This window comes from Priapulus caudatus, unplaced genomic scaffold (genome assembly GCF_000485595.1).
Source record: "Priapulus caudatus unplaced genomic scaffold, Priapulus_caudatus-5.0.1 Scaffold1170, whole genome shotgun sequence".
In the NCBI taxonomy this organism is placed as follows: Eukaryota; Metazoa; Priapulida; class Priapulimorpha; order Priapulimorphida; family Priapulidae; genus Priapulus; species Priapulus caudatus.
The window spans coordinates 81,677-95,523 of record NW_014578231.1 but is presented as its reverse complement, the minus strand read 5'-3'; the positions used below and the strand labels follow the sequence as shown (position 1 = coordinate 95,523).

General features: G+C 51.5%; 1 protein-coding gene across 1 annotated transcript in view; it reads left to right on the top strand.

Annotated features, from left to right (window-relative positions):
• The first annotated feature begins 8,646 nt into the window (after nt 1-8,646).
• The window catches only part of LOC106815656 (sorting nexin-19-like), a 7,385-nt gene continuing 2,184 nt past the window's right edge, over nt 8,647-13,847 (top strand). Inside the window, exons 1-8 of the mRNA XM_014820154.1 lie at nt 8,647-10,186; nt 10,876-11,017; nt 11,263-11,360; nt 11,672-11,794; nt 12,146-12,343; nt 12,649-12,781; nt 12,933-13,074; nt 13,362-13,546. Of these exons, the coding sequence (XP_014675640.1) occupies nt 8,966-10,186; nt 10,876-11,017; nt 11,263-11,360; nt 11,672-11,794; nt 12,146-12,343; nt 12,649-12,781; nt 12,933-13,074; nt 13,362-13,546 (2,242 nt within the window). The 5' untranslated portion in view covers nt 8,647-8,965. The remainder of the gene's footprint in view (nt 10,187-10,875; nt 11,018-11,262; nt 11,361-11,671; nt 11,795-12,145; nt 12,344-12,648; nt 12,782-12,932; nt 13,075-13,361; nt 13,547-13,847) is intronic.

The window sequence follows — 13,847 nt, the reverse complement described above, 5'->3', positions numbered from 1 at the left end:
TTTCTTTGCTCTTATCATATAACTTCAGTGACAGTCATACATCATTTGGTTCATCTGCCAACCGGTTCGCCGGCTAACTCGTGAGATGTTTCACACGCCCCAACTCTAATATCTCGCGAACGATTTGAGTTACATTTATAAAATTCTAGATACATATAACACATGTACTTAGCTATGATTTCTGTGATTTATGAGTTATTGAAGCACGAATAGTGTTAATTAATTACCAGAAATATTACGTTCGCGCGGTTCGTCCATATAGGTAAATACGCGCGCGTGTATCGTCATAGGCTAATATCTCGCGAACGATTTGAGTTACATATAAAATTCTAGATGCATATAAACACATGTCTTAGCTATGATTTCTGTGAATTTTGAGTTTATTGAAGCACGAATAGTTTAGTTAATTACCAGAAATATACGTACGCGCGGTATCATCCCGCGTCAGGTGCACTTCACACCTGGTTACCACGCCAGCCGGCCGTCGTGTGAAATACTGTGTGAACATACTGACTTGTAGCCAGTTCTCTGGATATGCTAATGATTGCAAACGAGATCTTGTCTGCGTATTGTTGTTCACAGATTTGTGTTCGGTGACTAATCGCGGCGCGTGCCGTGTGCCGGTGTGTGCGTGTGCGCGCGCGCTTGTGTGTGTGTGTGTGTGTGTGTGGTGTGTGTGTGTTGTGCGCGCGCGCGTGTGCGCGTTTTGCGTGTGCGCGCGCTTTGGGCGTGTGTGTGGTGTGCTGTGCGTGTGTGTGATGTGCGCGTGTGGCCTGTGTCGTCGTGTGTGTGCGTGCGTGTGCTGCGTGTGCGTGTGGTGTGTGCCGTGTGCGTTGTGCGTGTGTACGTGGCGCGTGTGTGCGTGTGCGTGTGCGCGTGCGCTTGTGTGTGTCGTGTGCGCGTGTGTGTGTGTGTGGCGCGTGTGCGCGTCGCTGTGTGTGCGTGTGTATGTGTGCGTGCGCGCGTGTGCGTGTACGCTTGTGTGTGTGTGTGTGTGTGTGTGTGTGTGTTGCGGTGTGTGTGTGTATGTGTGTGTGTGTCTGTGTGTGTGTGTGTGTGTGTGTGTGTGTGTGTGTGGTGTGGTGTTGTGTGTTTGCGTGTGCGTGTGTGTGTACGTGTGCGTGCGTGTGGCTTGTGTGTGTGTGTGCTGTGTGTGTGTGATGTGTGTTGGCGTGTGCGTGTTTGCGTGTGCGTGTGCGCGTGCTGTGTGTTGTGGCGTGCCTGTGTGTGCGGTGTGTGTGCATGTGCGTGTGCGCTTGTGTGGTGTGTGTGTGTGTGTGTGTGGTGTGTGGGTGCAGTGTGTGTGTGTGTGTGTGTGGCGTGGCGTGTTTGCGTGTGCGCGCGTGTGTGTGTGTGTAATATTCAATGACAATTACACAAATGAAAAGTAGCGGGAACTTGTATTTGACTATGTAACGTTTTTTCCTTCTTGCCACCTTCTCGCCCTCTATCCGTGATCGTATGCTAGTTCGGGCGTGCCGAAGTTCTCTCGCCGGAAGTTACGTCTCCCACCCAGGTCTACCAGGACTCGCGGACGCAAACGAACAGCAACAAGAGACGTACAGAACAACGCTTTTATAATACACTACTTACTACACAGGAGAGTGGTCGCCAGTTACAGCAGCGATCCACTCTCGCCTACCAGGACTAAGCTGGTGGCTGGCGCACAACACGTCGCCCTACTCTCACACTACATTCGCATTTTAGCGCGTTGCGAGATTCACTCGCTCTCTCACTGCGCGGCGCGACGATGCTCTCCTTGTACACTTAACAATAATTATCATCGTCCTAGCCATTCCGCGCCTATATAGCACCACAAAACAAACACCGTGCTGATGACACCGTCCGCTCGCTTCTACGGTGGCCGTCAGAGAGCGAGCACGCTGCGCTCTCATCACAATGTCATGCGCGCACACGTTCGCGTGCTCGCGCCCTCTATATCATCAATTCCCGCATGACCACAATGAAGTGTAACTGTAACGTTGACGATACTACAACGAGATGACGGCAACACACGGACAGGATCGACTTCGCCACACTAACCCCTCCTCAAACTTGTGCTACCTCCTGGAGCACTTCTAATCTCCCGTAGTCATGGCTGGCAAAGTCGGTCATAACGCGCGCACCCCTCATCTCCCCTGCTCTGCTGACGTTATTAAACCAAAAAACAAAACCCGCCGATACAATGTCTTCCCCCAACAACGGTATAACACCACTAAAGCCAAAACAATAATACCGCGAAACATACACCGATGTTCGCGCCACCTCACGGAGCCGGTCACTCGACCACGAGGCATCCAACACACAAAAGCCAAACTGGCAACAAGGGGATTCTCTGGCGGCATAGTGCGCGGCCCGGACTCAGGCCCTATCGGGCTACGTGGCGCCTTATGTGCCGCCTGGCTGCCTCTTGGAGAGCCTCCTGCTGGAGGCGTCGCCGCACCTCTTCATTGAAATGCCTCGTCAACTGGGGCAGGGAGTGAGCAGCCATCCGTTTGCGCCGAGCCGCGCAATACCTCCTCGTTGGGCATGACGGGCAGGTATTCTCTGGCCATGGTAGGTGCAGCGGCGCTCACACCACCTCCGGGCCAGGCACTCGGTCCCGAAATTGGTGCCTAGTGTTCGCCGAGCGACCGCGGTGGCGGCGAGACCTTTGAGTCTCGCTGCTTGCCCGCACGCCTAGACTGGCGCGCTCTGCCCGCTACCGCGCCTCCAAATCCGATCGATGCTGTCGGCCTCTGCTGCAGCTCCTCATCTCAGCCAGTCTCCAGTCTCGCAAACGGCAGGCATGACTGCTGCGCCGAGAATCGCCTCCTCCTCCCAGGCCATGCGCTCTGGCTAGGACTACACATCTCGCGGACCAGGCTCCCCGTCTGAGCTTGGTGTCGGGCAGTGTGAGCCCCTTCTTCCACTGTTTGCTGCGGGAGGCCACGAACTTGCTACCGCGCGGAGACCGGGACTTGCGCGCTGCTGCCTTCCCTTCTTTTTGTTCCGATCGTCCGTGGATGCCCTCGCGGCGCAACTCGGGCGTATAGCGGGAAGGCGCTCGGACCTGCCGCTGAGTGCCGAGCAGCAGCTTTCGCCTGTCGCAAGCTCGCCGCTTCGGTTTACCTGTTACATTTGCGCGGCAGCTCTTCCCAATCGGCGAGGGTTGGCTTGGATTTTCGCCAGTCTCGAACCCCTCGCTGGCGCCATCGCTGCAAATCCCGTCCGTTTCCGACGCTAATCTTCGCCCACCGCGGAAGGGCGCCGTCCTCTGCTGCGCGTGCTGTCCCCACCGCGGGTAACCCTGGTGATTGACGCTGCTCCGGCCGAGGCGATATCTGCATCGCCCTCCGACGTAGGCCAGTGACCCGGCCTCTCGCTTTCACCCACCGGCGTTCGCATCCAGTTTTCTTTCGTCGCTGGATCACGGTCAGGTGTGCTGCTTCAGTGCTCGCGGCGCTGACACTGGTGCCTCGTAGGGCATCCTCGCCTGCGGCAAACAGTAATTCACTCCCGTCTCTCGCTGGAGTTCCTCGTGGTGTGCCACCGGGTGTCGGGTAGGGACTTCACAGGCCACGACACGCAGTCCCCACCCGAAGGCTCCACTTCGCCCACTGGCGTCACCACGCTGACTGTGGAATTGCGCCGGCTCGACGAGCGCATAGGCCAGCAACCCAACTCAGGAGCGGGTGGGGTACCCTCCCATCCGCGGGATCCCAGCTGGGGTTCGCTTCTTTTCTCCGCCGACTCCAGTGTCGCCTTCTTCCACAGTTGGGGCTTTGTCGACGGGAATACTTCGAGCATACCGACGTCGGGGCTGCCACCACAGTCCGTGGGGTTGCTCCACGAGCCTGCGGTTGCCGCCCGAAGCTGGCTGCAGTTGTACAGCTTGTAAGCGTCTCCGTCGGCCATCTCGGACCCCTTGCGTTCCAGAGAGGCCGCCACAACTTGCCGACTCTGCCAGCTTCCCTCGCCGTCCTCAGCCTCCATAACCGCTAGCCGTTATGTCTTTGCCTGTTCGAGGTGTTTCGTGCGAACACGCCTCTCCGTTGCGCTGCCATATCTGCTCCTCAGCCATCTTTCCAACTGTCTCTTCAACTATAACACGGCTCTTCCGTAACACGTGCAGCACACCAACGGTGTATGCGGTGAGAGTGCCTCACTCATCCCTGCCTTCGGGTTTATACACCTCTTCTACCCGTCAGCAGATTTCCATAATCAACCAATTCACAATTAGCCTGCCTGCTTTTCGCCTCGCCGCAATCAGCTGACTGCATCGATTTATTCTCTGTTCTGCCACTGGGTTACGTCATCACCGCCTCCTGGGGTCGGGCATATTACCCGCCAATTCTTCGGGTCCCCCGAAAGTTACCTGACCAATACTTGTTGCGTGATTCAGCGCCATCCGATCCCCGCGGGCTCCTCCCGCCTTAATCAGAGTAATAACGAGGCCTTCTCTACGTACTATTACCTAACACACGGATAATACGTGTTTAGCAATTGCTGCTCGTGACATCGCGCTTTACGCTCTCGCACGCATCCGCAGCTACTTTCGCGCTCGTGCACGAAGTTATGACCGCGCACGCGGCACGCAAAGTGTTCGCCGGCATCTCGCGTTTAGTTTAATTACTATGTACAAAGTTCCCACTTTCTACCACAACCCTTTGGCTCGCTGATGTCTTCTGAAGTTTGCCGATCACGAACGGGCCCGGACGCGAATCTCGCGGGTGCTTTTGCTTCAAGCAAACATACAAAGCGTTACCGCAAAGCACACAACATTGTACACGGCAAGCGCGTACGTACAACAGTCACGTATACACAAATAACACACAAAGATGAGCTACAGAATCGCTCTGACCGTCATCGCGCTGAAAGCGTTAACGTGAGGTATCAGCCCTATGGTTACCTCCCACCGCGCTAGCAGTATTTACATATACCTAGCCGTGGCGCACGGGCGACATTATTGCGTCTCTCTGCTTCGGACAATTAACATATGCGCGCGAAAGATCTGTATCGCGCCGCGGTTGCGAGCGATCGCACCTCGGGTTATCTCCCTATCGATGACTCCGAGTCGGCGCTCACTATCGTCGATTTCGGGGTGCCGTCACCTTCGCGTTGCTCTCACTTCATCGCCTCGGTGCTGTGGATCTTCGTCATCGCCTCTAGCGCTGATTCCGTGTCATGCTGCTAGCGTTGTTTCACGCTCAATGCACGCTAGTGTTAACTCGGCCGGCGTGTCAGTTCAGGCGTCCTGCAGCGAATCTCTCGGCATTGGCGTGTGGTGCCGTTAGACCGCGATCGAGGGGAGGCAGAGGTGTTCGCGACCGGCCAATAAAACGTCGCCCACCTTTTCAGCGACGGCTGTTGCCCTTCCCGAGCTCAGGCGCTGGCGTCCGACCTGGGAGAGGGACGTCGCGGCGACTCGCACCCTCCATTCGCCGTGCTCTCGCAGGCGCCTTGAGCGTCTCTGGCCGTCGCTTCCGTCAATCCTCTGCCGTTTCTGTCTCGCTGCGTCATAGCGGTGGTAGTCGTGGTCCCCATCCGCAGTTGAGACATCCAGCATCAGCTGTTGACCTGCGGCAGCTGGCGTCGAGCTTCCCGCGCCCAGAGGTCTCGAGTCTAGATTCCGATTGTTCGCCACGTAGGCCATCTTCCTGTTGCGATGTCTTCTTCGCCTCTGCGGAGCACTGCGCCCCCATCTCGCCTAATTCGTGTACAACCTTTCCACTGATCTTCTAGGTTGTGTCGCGACGCCCGCGCGGCGCGGACTTCGTATCCTCACGCTTGTCGGTTGCCCAGGCGACCGTGTGGGCACGTGCCGTTCGCTTACCTGTAGGCCTGCTTCACAGGTGGCCAGACTACTTGTCTCTGCTCTGTGCTTTCTGACCTGACGACGTCAGCGCACCCGCGATATTTGGCCCAGAACTCACCGGCACCATGCTCCTCGGTATTTATACCCCGCCCCCTGCAGGCGGCCTCTCCGACAGCAGCTAGAATCCCGCTAGCAACGCGCGTGCACGCGGCACTAAACGATGGCGATCCGCCGTCTCCCTAGTCAGGCATGTAGCCAAATCCCTTGTCGTCGATAGGGACGGCGCCAGGGATGCCGTCTCCCGTCTTCCTCACCGACGTCTCCATCTCGCTCTGGCGTCTACGCTCGACTTCCGCTGTTACCGTCGCCGCCCTCACTCCAGGCTCTGTGGTGTACATAATTTTTAATAATGTTCAGAACTAAATTTGCAAATCTTTTCAATATCCCTCGGCCTGTTTGATATTTTTGCGAAGTTGCAGTTTTGTGACTGTCGCTTGAGTCCGTCGGTAAAAATATGGCAGATACACACAATACATAATCATTGTTTCAGTTTATCTTTCGTGAAATTACGAACATTAAATTGATAACAAAAATTAGTGTTGCTGGTCATTAGTGTTAGAATGCAATAATAATCCTAACGATGTCAAAGCAAACTGGGTGATGATATAGCGTCTTTTAATGGGGTTGTCGAATTTGGGTACTGTGACATTAGTCGACAAAACTAGTCTCTGCATAAAATATTGAGTACATGTATCACGTACATTTTTGTAGGACAGGAAGGCAAATCAAATTCAACAGCAGATTTGCCGACTTCTAGGCATAAAGTCTGTACCTTTTCTTCAATTATTTGCCTCTAACAAGCATGACATTAAGGTGTATTTATTGCTCACCTAATAAATAGTGTGCATGAATAAAGGTTAATAAATGTTGTGTATTGGTTACTGTTTGCTTATGTATTATTCGGGTGCTGGCTGCAGGTTAAATAGTATTCCAGATGCCAGCCCAAAATTATGGAGTACTCCAGATGCCACTGAAAATTAGAGAGTATTCCGGATGCCAAAGGAGGGGGCATGGACCCCCTCTTACTTGTGTGTTGCATCATGTAGGAGTATTTGAACGGCATTTACTGTCAATAATTATAATAGGCAATAATAGGCAAAAGAAAGTAGCGAACCATGGTAGTAAATACATTTAGTTTTTTGTTTATCATATTGGGTGCATGAGCATAATATGAAGGAAATAATATGAAATTAAATCGCATGAATATTGGAATGCCTGAATGTTTATAGAACTTTCTAGAAGCAAGGAGCTAAATATAACATAAATATAAGTGTTATATTTTATTTAGCTCCTTGACTAGAAGGATATTTATTTCGGCAATGTCTCTACATCGACGATAGATGGCAGCAGGCAATAGCAACAGTGAAATCGGAAATTTCATGAAAATTTTCAGGAACCTCGGCGTCTTCAGGAGAAAAAACAATATCAGTCTTTCTTTAGGGAATTGCATGCGGATACCAAGTAACAAGTAGTATACGTGCGTAATTGATGCGCGCAACGAGTAACAACATATTTCCCAAGCCTAGTTTGGGTACCCTGTCCCTGTATGCGGAAACACATTTCATTTGATTTGCGGGGTCACAAAATTTATCCACATATCGGTTCAAGGATAGAGAACATGGGTCCCAATAAAACCAATGTCATTTGCATCAATATAAATATAATATTATATCAATATAATAGGTTAGGGTTAGGGTTAGGGTTAGGGTTAGGCACATTGGTTTTATTGGGACCCATGTTCTCTATCCTTGGGCCCCAATATCATTGTCTCTTGACTCGCTAACGGCGTTAGACTGTTTCAACTTTCATGTAGTGAGAAGGTATAATCAGAATATGGGTAATGTTGAACTAGGGTATGTTGGGTATGGGGATATGTTGCATTGTTGGGTATGTAGGGTACTAGATCCAATAATGCTACCCAAACACAGGATAGGGGTTGTGTGTGTTGGGGTTACATTATTGTATCTAGTAGGGTACATGTTGAACTCATTGAACTCACATGAAACATGTTGATTTATTGACAAGTTAATGGCAATGACACATTTATGTCACTATGTGGTCTAGCCAATCAGCCCGTGTAATAAAGACATTCGAAAAGCGATCGTTTTAGCAATAATGTGCTGCAAATTTAACAGTTGGCATTCACACGTGAAAAACATGAATTAATTTGTCCAGCATATTGGAGCTGGCAATGATATATGATGTAGTGTGTTTATTATTTTTCAGATGCAAAGTACGTCGATTTAACGATCATCATTGGGAACAGGCAGCATGATGAGCGTTGCTGTGACGATGCTGCTTGGAATCGTGACCTTTACTGTGACCTTGTATGCAACGTTTCACACACTTACACGTCATTCAAAACGCTCAACTCTCTACAAAACGGACTGGTGTCTCCCACTAATCGAACGTCTTGCTGACGTCAAGTCGCAGACAAAACCCGGCAACGTTCAGCCGAAAAGCCGGGAACTCGCGGAGGAGATCGGAGCGGGCTGCGGGTACGTCCTGCGGGATTTCGTGCTCGCGTGGTTTCGCGCGTTGAGCGGCGATGACGAGTTTCCTGGAGCGTGCGAGAACCTGCTGCATTCCCTCGCGCGCGGCCTGTGCGTCCGCGCACGCACGGTGGACGCGCTGCACGCCGCGCGAAAGGCCACCTACGTCTTCGCCGGGTTCTACTCCGCCTATAGCACCGTGCGCGACCGACACGCCCTCGAGACTGACCCCGGCGTGCGCGCGCGGGCCGTCGTCGCCGAGGTGAAGCGAACGTGGGCCTGCCACCCGGCGCTGCGTGGAAGCCACGCCACGGAGCACGCCTACCTGAGGTGCGTCGCGGGTCGCTTGCTCGACGAACTCGCGCCGGGACGTCCGTGCCTCGATGTAGAGGTCAGCACCGTGTTCGCGCGAGAGCTGCTCGCGACGAACGTGCTTCGCGCAGTCGTTGACCTTCTTGAGGATCCCGACTTTCTCTGCGAGGCGATCAGCCTCATAGTCTCCGACACCGAGGAGGAGGCCGGTGAGGAGGCAGCACCGCCCCATGCCCCGTGCGGGCGTGACCCTCCCACGATCACGGAAAGCGACGCGCGAGAGCCGTCGGATGTTCCCGCGTTTATGTCGCGTCGCAGCTCGCCAGGGGGCGCCGGGGAGGGCGTTGCGGGAACAGAAGAACGTTTACTGACGTGTACGAGGAACGCACAAATACAAACATTACAAGACAACGATGTGGTGACGGGGGTCGAGGCTCGCGAGGTGGAGAAGAGCGATGGCGCCCCCTGCTCCTACGTCGTTGGTGATGACGGCGGCGGCGGCGGCGGCGGCGGCGGCGGCGGCGGCGGTGTTGCCAGAGCAACCGGCGACACCGACGTAATTTTGTCACAACCATCGCACCTCGCTCCCGACAACGGCAACAGTGCAACAGAGCGGTACGGCGAAAGCGGAAACTTGTCTCGGGGCGTGGCGCCATCTAGCAGCCGCGGCATCGTCGACCCACCCGGCGGCAATGCGTCTGAGGGCGGAAGGCGGCGTGGGGCAACGGCAGACCACCCAGTGCGTGCCGCAGCCTATCTCGCTCCACACCCGGCCGGCTTCCATATACATACTGTCAAGATGAGCAGCCGTGTGAAGAGCCATGCACTACCATCGCAAGGTCACGGACATCCCGCCGCCGCTGCGAACCGAAAGGTGGTGGCGCCACCGACGCCGCGCGACCGAGATTCAGTCGAGACGGGATTGGACATCGCAGCGATGCTCTTCTCATCCGCCGAAGTGAAAGTGATTCCGGCGCCCCCTGGCGGACGGCACGATGGGAGGCCCGGCGTTGCAGGGTTGAGTAGGAGTCTGTCGCCACAGCGACTGAGCGATGCGGCGGCACGGGAGAGGCATAGGTCCACGGCTTCGGTGCTCGCCGCTGCGGGGGGAGCGATTAGTAGAGCAGGCGAGCAAGCCGTGTCGACGTCACCCCCGCATCTCTCATCTCTGTCGCCCGACCAGCAGCATGGTGCATTCATGCAGTGTTCCGATCGAGGCACGTCGAAGGAGTCGACCGTCGCCGGCAGCGACTACGGTCGCCGTGACAACGTCACAGGCAACAACGACGACGAGGCACCGTTTGTCGCGGCACGTCGCAGCATGAGCTTTCCCACGATGGACACGCTGATGTCTGCGGTGACAGCGGGGGCGCCACCGCGGCGCGACGCTGCGGGTAGGCCGGTTTCTTGCATTTCGCCAGGGGAAGACTACTGGTTCAAGAACGTGAGAATCGACGAGACGGAGACGGTGGGGGAAGCCGTATCGTACCAGCTGCAGAAGCCGTACGTTGTCTACTGCATCAAGGTGAGGAGAGGATGGCTGAGCGGCTCCTACGACTAACCCCACACGGGCCGTCGGTTGTGCGGCGTGCGTGGTCGTGTCGCGGGTCGAATTTAGTAATGATGTGCAATTATGCATGTATATGTATAGTTAATGGAACATGATTGGCATGGGTGAAAGGAACTGGATCTCACATAATTATACTGGTGCTGAGTTCCAAAAACCATGCACACACCATTGAGTCGTGTGGGCAAAGCATTGCTGTATATAGCAACATGGGCTGGTCATTAAAACGGCATGTGCAGGCCCTGTTAATCATTAGTGGGCAGGGTTCTGGGACAAACTGAGATTTCCTGAGAGGGCCTAAATGCCACATTGTTTTCATTGCATTTTGGTTGATGCTTTTGAAAATCTTCTAGAATCCACTCTGCTCTTAAAGAGTTTGTCATCTCCGTAGAATGTTAAAAATTTCAGACAGATTTACTAGACATAAGAAACATTGATAGCATTTGGATGTGCATAAGAGCTTCATATTGTTCACACCAGGTGGCACGTGTGTACCTGAAATTGAGAACGAACCATGTTTCAGTACTGTAGTATATATAGGTGGAGATGGGCACCCTGAAATTACTCTGCAAATACTCGCCAATGTTTGGCAGTGGTTGGTAGCTTGACGGTTGCTTAAGTGTACAGACAGCTTACTTTACTTTCAGTATGACTTGTGCATACCTAGTCCTACAGCTGTTGGGGGTAGTGAAGTGTGCTACAGGGCCGCTGTGCGACGGAGATTCCGAGAGTTTGTAAATCTGCAGTCGAGACTCGACAAGCATCCCGAGTATCGGAAATACGTGAAAGGTATCGACCCTCGTCGCAGAGCTTTTCAATAACTCACTTCGTACTTCGTGTGTGTTAAATTTACCTTCAAAATTTATGCCGTTAGATGCAACTTTTAAACGACGTAATTAGCAATGATGAAAACCGTTTATTCATTGCCAATTATTCATTTAAATTTATTATTATATTATTGTATTGTAATTATTTTAAAATTACAACATGATTACAACCGATTTTATTCGCTCTGCATGTTCTATTGGTGGCAGGACTTCGTGGACCTAAAAGATGGGTGAATATACCGTTCTCAAATCTAGGCTGGGAGTCGGTCGAACTACGGAGATACTACCTGGAAGAATATCTAAAGGTATTGACTTAGTATTAGTACCACCAAAGCCGTATTTAATGGATAAAAGCAAATATACATTTAATAAATGGTAAAATAGTCAGGGGGAAAAATCGATTAAACATTAGTGAAAGAAAACCAACGATAATCTACGCTGCCCCTATTGTAGTTTCTCCTCCCATATCTTGCTCCAAGTCCCACGTTTCTCGCTCACTGTGCGCAACTCTTACTACACGTACTTGTGTTACTACGTGGTGCACGTATGTTGCATATGACACTGGGAAGGGACCATCAGCTATTGCCTGGTGCGTGTGACTGCCGTGTGTTAACAGGAGCTGTGTGTGAGGCCAGTCATCTGTATAAGCTCTGAGCTGAGAGAGTTCCTGGCATGCGGCACGGACGCAAGCCTAGCCTACGTCAACGACGTCCCCGAATATGTGCCCAGGATTGACAAAGTAAGTGTCACCTTCGTTAAGATGTGTTTCAGTATATGACCAGGATTGACAAGGTAAGTGTCACCTATGTTAACGATGTGTCTCTGACAGTATATGACCAGGATTGACAAGATAAGTGTCACCTATGTTAACGATGTGTCTCAGTATATGCTCAGGTAGGATGGGTTAGTTTCACAGATGACTATATGAAGATTTACTTTTCATTCAGATTGTTTTACAGTTACTAAGATTTCTTTCTAAATTTACATTACAATCTAGATGGGGAAAGTGCCCCCTTATTTCACATGTACACTAGAGGCTACACTGTCCCAGTGTCTGTGCGTTTATCCAACAGAGTGGTGGCTTTTGCAGATGCTGGTGCGTACAATGACAGATATGATAGACGTTCTGAGAGAAGCACTGCCGGATCTCCCCGGTCAGGACAGTGGCGCCACCACGCAGGTTGGTCGCAGTGACAAGACGAGTGCCGCATCTCAGTACGATCCTCATACTCTCAAGCTGCAGTACCACGTCGCCACGGAAACCACAGACGGCAACAGCAGCAAGGATGTGAGCAGCTTGTCACATTATACTATCGCTCCTGAATGTTTGCATGAAGAATGTCAGTGTGCGCAGCTCATATGCTGTTTTCAGTCACTAGTGTACATAGTGTATACTGTAGTAGTATGTGTATTTACGGTCTGCGAAACAGCACTATGACATTTTCTCTCTCAGGATCTTTATTTCACAAATTACAACAGAATACACTATATGTAGTTTTTATCAATTATAACTGACTTTTTATTCGTAGTATACGTATAAAGTAGATGTTAGTTGCCATGTAAGAGCCTAATCTGGTGCTGTATTGATGGAAGGTGATGCAGTACAAGCTACGCGGCAGCATGATAGATTTCCTGTGCGCTAACATTCGGTCATGTTCCGATGATGAGAACTTCACAGTTGCGACTCTTGACATGAACGAACACCGACAACGATATGCCGTCAAAGGTGAATATTTATCAGGTGTCTGCAGCATAACAGTGGGCACATGAGGGTGTGTGGATGGCTCGTATTTCACCACGGCACCGATAGCCAGTGCAGTTGAGTGTCCTTCTTCATCTGCTGTAATTGCCCTCCTTTTTCCCTTACTGCATTCCAGGGCCAGCGTTGGATGATGAGATACCACTGATCTCATCGTTTCTAGACTTGGGAGCACTAGCCCTCGCACGCTACAATCACTGGCTGTGTCAGACAGGAGTCGTTCGCTTGTTGTATCGCTGCTTTGGCCGACTACTGGAGAGGTACTGGACGGCGGGGGTGGGATCTCTGTGATCTCTGGTCTCATAAAATAAGTCTAGTAACTTTTATGCACATGGATTTCAAGGGAAACAGACAAGTGTACGTGTGTGTGTTCGCACACATTGTGTGTGATAGTGTGTTTGCTTGCAAGCGTGCGTGTGTACGTTTGTGCATCCATGCATACATGGGCATAAGTATCAGACAGAGGGAGTGAGAGGTAAAGAGTGAGCAGAGGGAGCAAAAGAGTGAGAGAGGTGACGCCTGAAAATGTTGATTTTTCTTTCGCCAGGTGGCTGCACTTAGAGATAGGGATCCTAACTTCGAAGGAGCGCTGTGCATACACTATTCACCTGTTACTTGATGCAATCTGGCCAGGTGGTAAACTATCTAATGGACAGCGGCCAATAAAAACAGAAGAACAGCTGTTGGCAACTAAACAGAAGACTGTAGAGGATCTTATTAATTTCTTTCCGGGTATGTGAAGTTCAAACTAGATACATGATACATTAAATGTGTTTGAGTATATTTACTGTCGTCATACTGTTTCGCATTTGTTTCATATGTATTCGTGTTAGCTAAGGCTATGGTTAGAGTGAGTTTATAGAGTAAAGGTTTGGAATAGGGAAATTAGATATATACAAATATACACGTGTATGTTTGTGTCTGTGTGCGTGTGTGTATTTGTTTATATCAATATATTTAGCTCATCTGACATAGTCAGATGCAGCTTGTAGAATCGCATGATCGTCCGTCCGTCAACAGTTGGGCACAAATC